This window comes from Passer montanus, unplaced genomic scaffold, assembly GCF_014805655.1.
Source record: "Passer montanus isolate IOZ18808 unplaced genomic scaffold, ASM1480565v1 scaffold16, whole genome shotgun sequence".
NCBI classification, from domain to species: domain Eukaryota; kingdom Metazoa; phylum Chordata; class Aves; order Passeriformes; family Passeridae; genus Passer; species Passer montanus.
Window position 1 is genome coordinate 12,069,312 of NW_024363160.1, and position 12,194 is coordinate 12,081,505.

A 12,194-nucleotide genomic window follows, 5' to 3' on the forward strand; every position below is an offset into this window, starting at 1 on the left:
TATATAAACTAATTAAATCAACACATCATATACAATATATTTCACATTCCATATTAAAAAAAAAAAAAAACCAAACAAAAAAAAAGAACCAAAAAACCAAACACCTCCCAAAAAAGGGAGGCTGCTTATATGAGAAAAATAAACCCAAAACAGTGAGAGGTAGGTTTAGTTATTCAACAAAAGATTTAAAAAAAAAAAAAAAACCAAAAAAAAAAAAAAAAAAAACCCAAACACCTCCCAAAAAAGGGAGTCTGCTTATATGAGAAAAACAAACCCAAAACAGTGCGAGGTAGGTTTAGTTATTCAACAAAATCTCCACTGTTCTTTCTTCCACTCTAGACAAAATATAGATTATACACATTATTTACTCTGTATCTTTGTGACTGTATTTTGTAAGCTTCCTGAATTATTCCATAGGTGCCCAACACCTGGCTGTGACGGCTCTGGCCACGTGACAGGGAACTATGCATCCCACAGAAGGTAACAACCATCCCATCACATGGGGCTGCAGTGCTCAGGGCTCTCAGCTGGCAGCAGCAGAAAGAGGTGGCTCTTATTCTGTGTGCTTCTTTCAGCTTGTCTGGCTGTCCTCGTGCCAGGAAAGGCGGTATCAAAGTCACTCCTACCAAGGAAGAAAAAGAAGAACCTGAACTTAAGTGAGTAAAGAAGCAGGGGTCCACCACCAGTGGAGGGGGGGGAATGGCCTGGGAGAGTTCAGGACTTGAGGAACCATAGGGAGATGCCCCAGTTACTCTCAACTATGTGAGAACAGTGCCCAGAGCTGGAACCAAACCAAGTGTTTCTGCTTCTTGTGGAGTTGGTGGAGTCCATCACCTAGGAGACTGAACAGTGAGGAAGAATTGCTGTATCTACTTGTATTGCTCCAATTATTTTAAAGAGTGCTATGCAAGTGCCAATTGGTTGAAAAAAATTGGAAAAATGAAGCAAAATTATTACTGAGGTGAAACATGTCAGCTAATTAAATCAGAGTGACACCTTAAAAATATGTTCCAGAGAATTTAAATATCTGTAAGTCTCATGTCTTTTCTATATCTATGAATGAAAATTTCACTTAAAGTGAAAACTGGAAACTCAGTAGAGATTCACTACGGTCATGGCTTGAATGCACATTCCATTAAAACTTGTAAATGATAACTGCCAGAATACAAAAGTGAAGACTTATTTGTATGGAATGCTGTCTTAATATTTGTTAATGATATATGCGAAACTGCTTAACACTGACAGAGCAGCACAAAAAATTCCCTCTCCTTTCTTTGCAAGTATTTGCATGGATTTCCATGCAAGTTTTCCAGTTACAGGAACCCACCCTCTGCTTCATACAGAAACCAAGGAGACCTACAGAAAGGAGACAATGTTGACTTTCCATACATTTGAAGAAGTGTGATTTATTGCCCGTGATAGAATTTCAATTTTCTTTTCCTGTAAAATACTATCTAAATGAATGTCTTATTTTCTTAGTCTCTACAGTTGTATTTTAAATTGCCTTATTTTAAGATCAGCTGAACCCCCATAACCCAGCTTGACAAGAGTTGGATGCCCTGGTACAGTGTGTTACCAGGGACCAAGTCTTACTCCAATAAAGCAAGGTAGCAGAGGCAGCCAGAATTATTTTCTCGGGATTTTTTGAGACTGTCTTTGTCTGCTCTCTCCAGTGAAAATGAGGGTTCTTTTGCTGTGTTTCTGTAGATGCCCAGTGATAGGCTGTGATGGCCAAGGTCACATATCAGGTAAATACACTTCTCATCGCACTGCTTCTGGTTGTCCTTTGGCTGCCAAGAGACAGAAGGAGAGTCCTGTCAATGGGTCTTCGCTATCCTGGAAACTGAACAAACAGGAGCTGCCACACTGTCCTTTGCCAGGCTGCAACGGGCTGGGTCATGTTAATAATGTTTTTGTCACCCACAGAAGGTATAACTTTGTGTTTTCTCTTTTCATTTTTTCCTTAACATTCCACTCTGAATTGGCAATATGTGAGTTTAGAGTCAGAATAAATTGTGCTAAAGTCTTTTGAGTAATTACATTGCAGCTAAAGTAATACAAAACAGAATTACTTTGAGAGACTTAAACTTTGTGTCTTTTTCTATGTTCCCATTGAAGCATGACTTTCCAAGGTGTTCAGATTAGCACAGTGCCTATGCATTTTAAAATTAAGTAGAGTCCTTTCCTAGGGAAATATGGAGTTGTACCTGCATCTCTTCCAAAGAAAAGAGAAATATCATTGAAATGTCACCAGAAGAGCTTTAGCCAAGAGTCATTAATTTCATGTTTCTATTAGTGGAAAAGTTATAAACTTTGTATTTAAGCAGCTAAAGTTATGCAAAGAAAAAAACAATAAGAATGCAGTTCTTATATGGATTAAAGAAGTTTGGAGTTATAACAATCTAACAAAGAAAATTATCCTTGCAGAGAAGTCACACATATAACTAACAACAATAAATACCATCTATAACTGTGAAAAATAATAATCTGACCATATTGAATCAAAAATAATCAGAGTCTCGTTGGCAAGTTTGGTTTTCAGTCTTTAAAAGTAATTAAGTCTACATTCTCTGTCTCCTTTGCTTTCTTCCTAACACTTTGAGCCAACTTCTCCAAAATAAGAAATGCCCATGGTCATTTGAATAAATTCAGTCAGAGTCCAGTGTTATCCTAATTTTATTTCCTACATCCCATTCAAAAGTCTTTTCAGGACACTAAGTCTTTTTTAGGACACTACTCTAAATTGTGGCTAATTAAGCAAGTTGCAAGAACTGTATTTTAGCTGGTAGCAATTCATGGTACAGATGATTCCTGTCCTACATAAGACTGGGTCACTCTCAAGATCACATTAGTTAGAATGACGTAGCAAACGTAACTTTGTTTGATATCCTTTCCTAGGACATTGAAACCTAACAAGTAACTCACGGCTTTCAAACAATCTCCCAGTTAGCTATCTCTGGACAGAGATAATAAGCAGAAATTTAGAACTGAAGAACTAGCATCTTTCCCTGTATAGCTTTTAGCCAAGCTAATGAAAGCTTAGGTTTTGCTGTTTTGGTTTTTTTTTATTTTTTCCCCCCAAGGTAGAAATGCCATGTCTGTTAGGATTCTCTTTTTAAAAAAATTTTTACACACACACACAAACATACAGATCAACCATTTTCCTGTGGAACAAAATTTTCCCTCACTCCTTACTTGGATACATCTAAAAACAAATCCTTCTGCCAGTTCTTCAGTACATAGGTATTTCTTCTTTGTTATTTATAAAGATAGTATTAAGACAGTGCAATTCCTCTTAGCCCTTTAGTGGGCTATAAAAATTGCCTCAGATAATTACCAGCTGATGAAATTGTAAGCTTTGAAATAGCAAAATGTAATTTAATGTGAACAGTGGTTAAAAAGCAAACTGACTATATAATGGAACCATTCAAAAAAGCTATTACAGCCTATAGGGTATATCCAGAGTTATTATTGTATTGATCATTATTATGTATCAACAAAGTGATACAGTAATTGGGCACTGTGGACATCATCCCATTAACTAATTTTTTTTAGGATAGTAAACTTGCCATTTTAAATACCGTCCTCTCCTCTCCTTTGGAGCACAATCCCTTGATAAAAACAGTTTATAAGTGTTTGAATTTAAAGAATTCTGTAAATGTATCTTCATATAGCTTAACAGTAGCTGCTACTGCAATTTTGATTATTTTGAAATATGTTTAAGAGTTGTTTACTCACAGATTGAGATTTCTGTGCCAATTTTCAAGCTGGAATATACAGCTAAATGACTCTTTATGAGTTATGTCATTCCCTGAAGCCGTGCTATAATGGAGATACTGATGTGACCTTAGGTACAGAGGTCTGTCCAAGTGCATGATAATATTGCCTGAAAGGATTGTTGCCATTTTCAAGTGGGTGCTAATGTTTTTTTTCCTATCTGTTTCAGCCTGTCTGGTTGTCCTCTGAATGCACAAACCATAAAAAAGGGCAAAATTTCGGAAGAACTAATGACTATCAAGCTTAAAGCAAGTGGCGGTAAGGAGATCTGTAAAAAATGATGACATTTATTTAGATAGAAGGGCCCTGACTCCCATTTATACTTGTGCCCCTTTATGCCATTCTGGCATTAATTCTCACGACTTTGTCTCTAGCAATAAAAAATCTCAACTAACAAAAAATATTTGCATGAGAGATTATAAAAAATATTCTCATTTACATCTTGATAATGTTGAGGATATGCTCTTGTTCCAGAGCATTACTTTTTTAAATTTGGGCATTCTTTCAATATTGTTTTAATTAATAAACAATTAGTTACAGATCAGGAGGACTTAGCTATCTGATAAATAAGGCACGAAGGGAGAAATATTGTGGGCAGAAATTGACTCATCTCTCCGACTTCATTCCTACATGGTTTAGCAGCTATGCAGTGCTTGTGCAATTTAGCTAACCTAAGTACAAAGTAAATAATTACCAAAGACTTGCAGGGGAAAATGTGTAGGAGTCTCCCTTCTTATACAATGTGCTTTAGCAAGTTGGGCATTGGGCCAGGATTCAGGAAATGTAGTCTTTAGCTTCCAACTGCTGAGGAAAACGGCTGCATTACTGCTTACAGATTTCCTATGCTGGCTCCCCAGTAGACTCAGTTCTAGGCTGTAAAGCAGTAACAACAGTGGCACAAATCTCCAGGCAGAGTTGGGCTCAGAGTGATTCTAAGCAGAAACAGGCACATGCCTTTGCCAGCAGCTGCTACAGCTCAGTATTTTTCAGGATAAGGCTTTCATTAAAAAACTGAAGCTTTTTACTTTGCTATCTAACTTGTTGTGATGAAAAAGACTAGCTTTGTGGGTTTGGTCGTGTGGTTTTTGGTTGTTTTTTTGTTTGTTTGTTTGTTTTTTGTTTTGTTTTTTTTTGTTTGTTTGTTTTGGTGTTTGGTTTTTTGAGGGGGGTTTTTGGGTATTTTATTTTTGGGTTGGTTTGGGGTTTTTTTTTTTGTTTGTTTGTTTGGTTTTTTGTGTGTGTGTGGTTTTTTTGTTTGTTTGTTTGGGGGGTTTTTTTGTGTGTTTTGGTTTTGGGGTTTTTTTCCCTGTAATACTTGTTGGCTTTCTGAAAATTGCACCCTTTCCTATTATTTAAACTTCACTATTTCTCAGCTATAACTAAGGCTGTGCTTAATGAAGTTATTCTGCAGAGGAGTTTGCCCCCACAGAAATTCTTGCAAAATCAGAAACGGGTACAGATGAGTGAACAATTATAATAGTCATTAAGATATTGCCCTGGTGTATTTCCTGAAAAAGAAAGGTTGTTGTTGCATTCTTTTTAAAACAAAGCAAAACAAACAAAAAAACCAAACCAAACCAAACAAAAAAAATCTCCACACCCAAGCACCCTAAAAATCTCCTCATGTTTATGATAAACGTTCCTCTTTCTGGGCAATTTTTCCTTTCTCTACCCTTCAGCTTGCAGTTGCATGATGCAATGAAAAAAGAAATTGTGAAAAAATTAGAACCAAGATAGCCCCATCTGTGTTTCAGCTCATATAAATGTTTAACAGGAAGGAAAGAATTTTGACAGTAAAATAAAAGTAAAAGACAATATAAGGATCAATCATTTGTTGAAAAGATTATTTCCTATGGCTAAGTACCAGGTAATGCAGCTGGTTACTCACACATCCATTTACATGTGGACACCTTAAATCTGATGTTGTTATTTTTAACTATTTACAGGTATTGAGAGTGATGAAGAAATAAGACACTTGGATGAGGAAATAAAAGAACTGAATGAATCCAATCTTAAAATTGAAGCTGACATGATGAAACTTCAAACTCAGGTATGCCATAAATGCGAAACCTTTTCCTATGCTATGTTTAAGAACAATAAATAAATTAAATGCTATGTAAATATAATGTTTAAAAATAGTTAGTCTCTTCTGCACTTCTGTTTCCAAGCTCTTGTTTTTTGTTGTTTTCTGTAAATTACCAGCAGGTTTTGTCTTAAAGATCTGATGAATGACAAATTCAGGGCAGTTTGTAGCTTATCTTAGCAAGCAGACATGAAACACACTTACCAAACAAAACATCCATTTTCTTTTGTTGACCAAACATCTGTTTACCAAACCATGGAAATCCTATGACTTGAGTTTTTAGAGATTATAATTCCTCTTACAAACCCACTCCAAGTCTTAATGTTGAGAGAGTTGAATTCAATGAGTTCTTATGTGTACCTAAGAAAATTTTCCTAGTTTAGCTCACCCACTGTCAATTATTCAAATACTTTGAATTTTGCCTCCAAGCAACAGCTGGTAAAGAATGTATACCTTTTCCTAGTTTGTGTAGCAGAGGATTTTGATGGGAGTTATACAAAAGGGTCATTCTTTTTCATTATTTTGTATACTGGAGAGTTTAAGTTGGCTTTAATATGCTGATAGTGGTTCTATGGAGAGAGCTGTATAGCTTCATTCCTTCAGACTCCCAAATGCACCTGGAAGTTAATCTGGGCAGACTGGGTAAAAGTATGAGCAGAAGCTTCAGAATTTTCAGAATAAAAGTGAAATAACATTAAATCTGTGAACTGAATATAAATCCAAACTGATCTAAACCAAACTGAGTGCAACCATACAGGCCTGTATTTGCACCACATTGGAAAGAGCAGTGTTGACTCATGCTGTTTTTGCAATAACCACTGCGTGTATGGTCTAAACAAGGTAGAAGCCTGTGCCACCTGCGCTGGATCTAAACAATCTGGCTTCACACCACAGCAGTTGTGGGGATATCCAGCCCAAACTGCTCTGCAGGGGGGCTGTGCTCACTGTCTCGGGACACTTGGCTCTCTCTGGTGGTCACTGCGCTATTTGCATGGAGATTGCCCAGTTTATGCAGTCAGATTTCTTCTCCCCAGACTCTCTCCCTGGTGAAGGCAAGCCTGAACTGAACTACAGCAGAAGCCATAAATGTCCTACCTTCTTTTACTCTACCCCACCCACATGCTAGACTGATACAAACACGCTCCAGGGGAGGGGTTGTAGTGGATGGCAGGCACACAAAATGGTTTCCTCACACTGGGGAATTTGGCTGTGTGACTGTGCCAAACAAAGGAAGTAAAGTGGCCACAAGTAGGTGCATACTAATAAGGAAGGGAGGGTATGACAATGGTGGATAGGACTGCACCGGTCAGTGCCCTGTGGAGCTGTGGCAGGGCACAGGGATGGCAGCCCTTGGTTCTGCCCTGCTGAGCTGTCTGCTCCCAGGACAAGGAACAGGGCAGGAGGGAACCAGACCGTGCCATTGCTGGTTTTGTTTTTTCAGCACTGATTTTGACATCTAAATTTTCAGATCTGAGTATATCCCAGAGCTTTCACTTTGAAAATATACCTTTTTTTTCTACCTTGGCTGCTTTTTCCTGCTCTTTCCAAAACCCTCCTTTCCATTCTGTTGGTCAGAGACCATCTTTGCAATACAGTGCTCAGCCTCTCAGTTTCCTTTCCACTCTATTTTTTTCTCATTGTTCCCAGCACCAGGCCTGTTGCTATCCTAGCCAGCCCAGAGCTCACCCAGGAGCAGGGCAGAAAGTAGCACAGCAGTTAATACCCGTGCCCTTGCTATTGTTGTCGAGCAGCAGGGATGCTGTAAGAGCAGGACAGCAATGTAAACATCAACCTCCTTTCTCCTTGCCTCCACCAGCCCTGAGGCCACACTCCATCCCAGTTCCACACTTACCCTCCTCTCCAAGCTCAGTTCCCTACTCCCACTCTGGGGCACTCTCTAGTGCCTTGCTGCCATAAGGTTTCTCCATGAACCAGCGGCAAAGTCCCTAATTTCAGAGCAAATACAACCTCTTCTTTGCTCTGCATGTTCTGTGGAGAAGTTGTCTCTCCTAAAAAAAGCATAGCTGAGTTTCACATTCATCATGGCCTTTCTCGTAATCACCCAGCTGATATTTTGGGTTCAAACTGCAGTAACAATGCTGCCAAAGGTTTGTCTGTGTTTGTGCCTGCCTGTGTCTTTTAGATCACATCTATGGAGAGCAATTTGAAAACAATAGAAGAGGAGAACAAACTCATAGAGCAGAACAACGAGAGCCTGTTGAAGGAGTTAGCTGGCTTAAGCCAAGCCCTTATCTCCAGTCTCGCTGACATTCAGCTGCCACAGATGGTAAGCCCACAGCCAGCAGGTTAACACCTTCTTTTGAGACTGTCTTGCCAGCACTCAAAGCAGATGAGCAAGCTCAGGGACTGGCAGGAGCACTGGAGCTGCATTATAGAGAGCACTTTTAGGCAGATATGCTTTGCAGAGATGCAGGACCATGGAGTCTGTGTGGTAGTAGGTGCAGTTGCTTTCAGGAATGAGCCAGCCCTCATTCCTGTATCTCTGCCCTGTACCACACCATGCAAGGGTTTTTCCCTCAAACCTCCCTGTCTGAACACCCACTCTGCACAAAGAGTGAAAACTTCACTCTCATGAGAATCCTCATTGACACAGCTCCCAGATCAAAACTATAACCTGTTTCATACAGATGATTTTTCTGGAGACAATCAAGCTCCATCTTCTCAAGAATTTCACATATTACTTTCAAACAGAGGCCAAATCCACAGAGGTACTCATGCTTCCAGTCCCCTTTTGAAATGTCAAGAGTGCCACTGGAAGATTAAGAAAGGATGTTAGGGGGAATGTCAGTCACAATCCCAGAGAAAAATAGGCCACCAGAGAAAAAAAAAAAAGGTTACACTAACCATAATATCTCCAACTCCTTTTCTTGCTTGGAGAGAGCATGGATTCCCCAGGATGTGCAACTCCTGTAATTTCCACAACCCTTCCATTAATTTGGATGGCTGCCCTATTCATGACTTTTCCCCAGTTGCCATATTGCTCCTTTGGCATGCTTCTTTGGGGTTGGGTGTTTGGGTTTTTTCGGCCTTAATTTTACCTCCTACAATTATAATCTGTTTTGTCTCCATTTAGGGGCCAATCAGTGAGCAGAATTTCGAAGCATATGTAAATACACTCACAGACATGTACAGCAATCTGGAACGGGACTATTCCCCCGAATGCAAAGCTCTGCTGGAAAGTATCAAACAGGCAGTGAAGGGCATCCATGTGTAGGATGTGAAAGCTGCTGGGCAACAGAAATTACTTAACAGCAGTAAACTCCAGATGGATCTGTTAGGAGTTCATGTACTGCTAAGGGGTGTAGGTTGCCATGCTGCATTTACAATTGCAACATTGCACTAATTTTTTCCCAGCTGACATAAAAAAAAGAATAAAACCACAACAGACTATTTGTATTAACAGCAATGCACTCTGTTAGTATATTGTATTTATTTCAGTACAATTTCTTTTTTTTTCTTCTTTTGCACTCAGTTTTTGTAAAGTGAATGTAAAAAGTGTGTGCGACTATTTTTTATATTTTTTATTTATTTCTAATCAAAGAGTTGGTTTTTTTATCTTTTAACAGCATTTTTGCGGCCTGCCATATTTTTACAAATGTGTTTATTAATTTATTTTCCAATGGGATTTTAAATAGACTGAAAGCTATACTGTAAATTAAATAACTTGCTGGGTTTGTACAGGAAGAAAAAAAAAAACTATGAAAGTAACAAATGACTGAACCGTGGTTCTAGTTTTATTTTCCTCACATCCTGCTTTTTTATAATGGCTTTGTATCAGAAATGGGTTTGCAGTAACATGAGATGTGAAGATGCATGGAATGAGAAGATAAATGGTGCCCACTAGTGGGGAACTTGGGCTCTTAAAAGCACAGTATGCTGGAAAACAGTGTGTTAAAGAATATGTTAGCAATAATGAAATATAGCAATCAGCAAAGCACTTGACTTGGCTGTGTGATTTAGCCTATGAGAATGATTATTTAAAATGTTTCAAGAGAACTTCAGATTTATTTTACCACTGCAGCTTTTGTTCAGAGTTAGCTCATGGAGGGAAATGACAATTATCTCTAAACAAGAAGGGTAATTAGGTAGGTACTGGTACTTTTTTAGTATGAGACGTTGAGGTTTTAAGCAAGTGACCAGTATTGCAATGGATTTGGATTTAAAAAACACAAACACATCCCAAGCTAAAGGCTTTGTACATAATGAGTCAAACACATCTCCCCTGAAATGGCATTTAATACTGGTTTGAAGGTAATGGCAGCTGAGAAGGCAGCGGTCTGGAGGGCAACAACACCCCTCTGGCACCACGGTGGTCGCTTGTCCCTTTGAATGACCGGTAGCAACACCGTGACTGGTTTCTCCCATCCTTCTTCACTAAGACTAGGCTGATACTGAATTTGTCACCAGTCTTCTGGTAGGGTCCCAAGTGCTACAGAGCAGACAGACAGGCAGAGGTGTGGACAGACGAGCACTTGCGCAGAGGCGCGAGCGTGCGCCTCGGTATCCGGTTAGCCTGGGTGTGGAACTTCTGAATCCGTCAGAAACTAGCGGTTGCTATAACAGAGGCAATGTCTATTTCAGGGATTGTAAGTAATTAAGCATTGTTTCAGAAGTTTTTTTTATATTTATTTTTTTTAAGAAAAAGGTATAAACAACCAGCTAAACTGCCTTTTTTGTATGCACACACACCTCATGTGCATATGTGCCTCAGTGTAAATGTATACATGGATCTAGCGTGTGTTTAATTTTTCCGTGCTATAATGAAAGTGTTTATTTTTATTAGCCGCATTTATATTTAGATTGAATATGATGGCATTCACAGGCTTGACATATACAATTATATTATTACTGTTCCTGCACAAAAGTACTATTCAGAAGTGATTCAACTCTCATGCACTGTGGTCACTGTTCTGCATTAGGTGGGGCTTGCTTTTTGTTGGGGGGTTGATTCAACTCTCCAGTCTTAGTTTAGACAGGGGAAAATGTGTGTTCTTAGGAGCTGTGTTTATTTTTAAATTGATTTTTCAAAAGCTACCATATGTGCTGTCTAATATAAATAGGAGAACACCAAACGAAAATTTGCTATTATTGTTCTCGCTAAAAACTCAAAAAGCAAACATTTGTTATACTTGTTAAATGCATACAAAATGAGTTCACTCATTACAAAGACTAAAGTTTAATTTACTAAATATTTTAACAAATTTGTTATATATTTTATTTAAGTAAAAAAAATTCTCTTACTGACCTATGTATTTATTATTATGATTTACTATGGCTTCAGGTTAATTTATCTGTGTTTGGTTGTTTGCTCAGGATGTTCTGTGAAGTATGTTTGTATTTATTTGCCTCCCTCGTACTTGATGTGTTTTGTAATGTGCACTGGTTTTTTTTTTCTTTTTGTTTTTCCTTTTTTTTTGTGTTTAAATGCATTGATGAGCTATACTGTAAATTAGACCTTTTGTAAAGAGCAATGATGTATGCATTTTTTAATTTGGAGTAGTTTGTATACTGTTTCTTCATACAATTAATATTTCTTACATCAAAACAACAAAATTGTGTTCTGTGCTGTACATTTGGTGTATGGTAGGAAATAAAATTGATAATGAAATATTGCAGCAAGTTTGTTGGGTTTTTTAGCCTCTAGATGCTGACTTATATTACACTTTCTAAACTGCACCTGGCACTGTATGATGCATCATATGTTTCACTTGCTTTGTGTACAAAATGTGTCATCCTCATAAGTAAATTTCTGATATAAATAATTTAATTAGTGTTTTACTTTGTCAGTTTGAAATAGGGAAGAGAAAAATAGAACCGCTTAAGAGGTCCTTTTCACGTCTGAAGGGAAAAAAAAATTGAGATGATAATCACTGCATTATTTAATGCATTCTTTTCTTGGCAGTCGTAGACTTCATTTATACTGATAAAGTACAGGATTTGTGCTGACCTTTAACAGCTGCTAAATGATGTTTAAACATAAAAGCCATTGTAAAGTTTCCAGCAATTCGGAACTGCCCACTGTTCCAATGCAATTTTCTGCTGAGAATTGCAGTGCTCAGACATTGCAGAAATAAAAATCTGCTGGTTTTAGAAAGACAATATTTCCATCTAATGGACTTTCTTTTTCCACTGCTTGTAGCGAAAACAGGAAACAGTTTTATTTAGGATGCATGATAATGGCTTCAGGAGCACTTCTTGTCTCAGATTCCAACTTTCCACAGATACAGAATAATTTTCATTTGGAAAATAAGTAAAATTTAAATTCCATGAAGCAGTTGATTATGATTTATTTGAATAGGCATATTTAGATAGA

At 37.9% G+C, this 12,194-nt stretch overlaps 1 protein-coding gene across 2 annotated transcripts in view; it reads left to right on the top strand.

Moving 5' to 3' along the window:
* ST18 (ST18 C2H2C-type zinc finger transcription factor) overlaps positions 1-11,469 on the top strand; it is a 168,524-nt gene extending 157,055 nt beyond the window's left edge. For both annotated transcript variants that reach the window (XM_039703087.1, XM_039703086.1), the window contains exons 16-22: positions 418-480; positions 576-656; positions 1,708-1,929; positions 3,947-4,035; positions 5,724-5,827; positions 8,004-8,147; positions 8,955-11,469. In XM_039703087.1, coding sequence (XP_039559021.1) covers positions 418-480; positions 576-656; positions 1,708-1,929; positions 3,947-4,035; positions 5,724-5,827; positions 8,004-8,147; positions 8,955-9,095 — 844 coding nt within the window. In that variant the 3' untranslated portion in view covers positions 9,096-11,469. The remainder of the gene's footprint in view (positions 1-417; positions 481-575; positions 657-1,707; positions 1,930-3,946; positions 4,036-5,723; positions 5,828-8,003; positions 8,148-8,954) is intronic.
* The last annotated feature ends 725 nt before the right edge of the window (positions 11,470-12,194 follow it).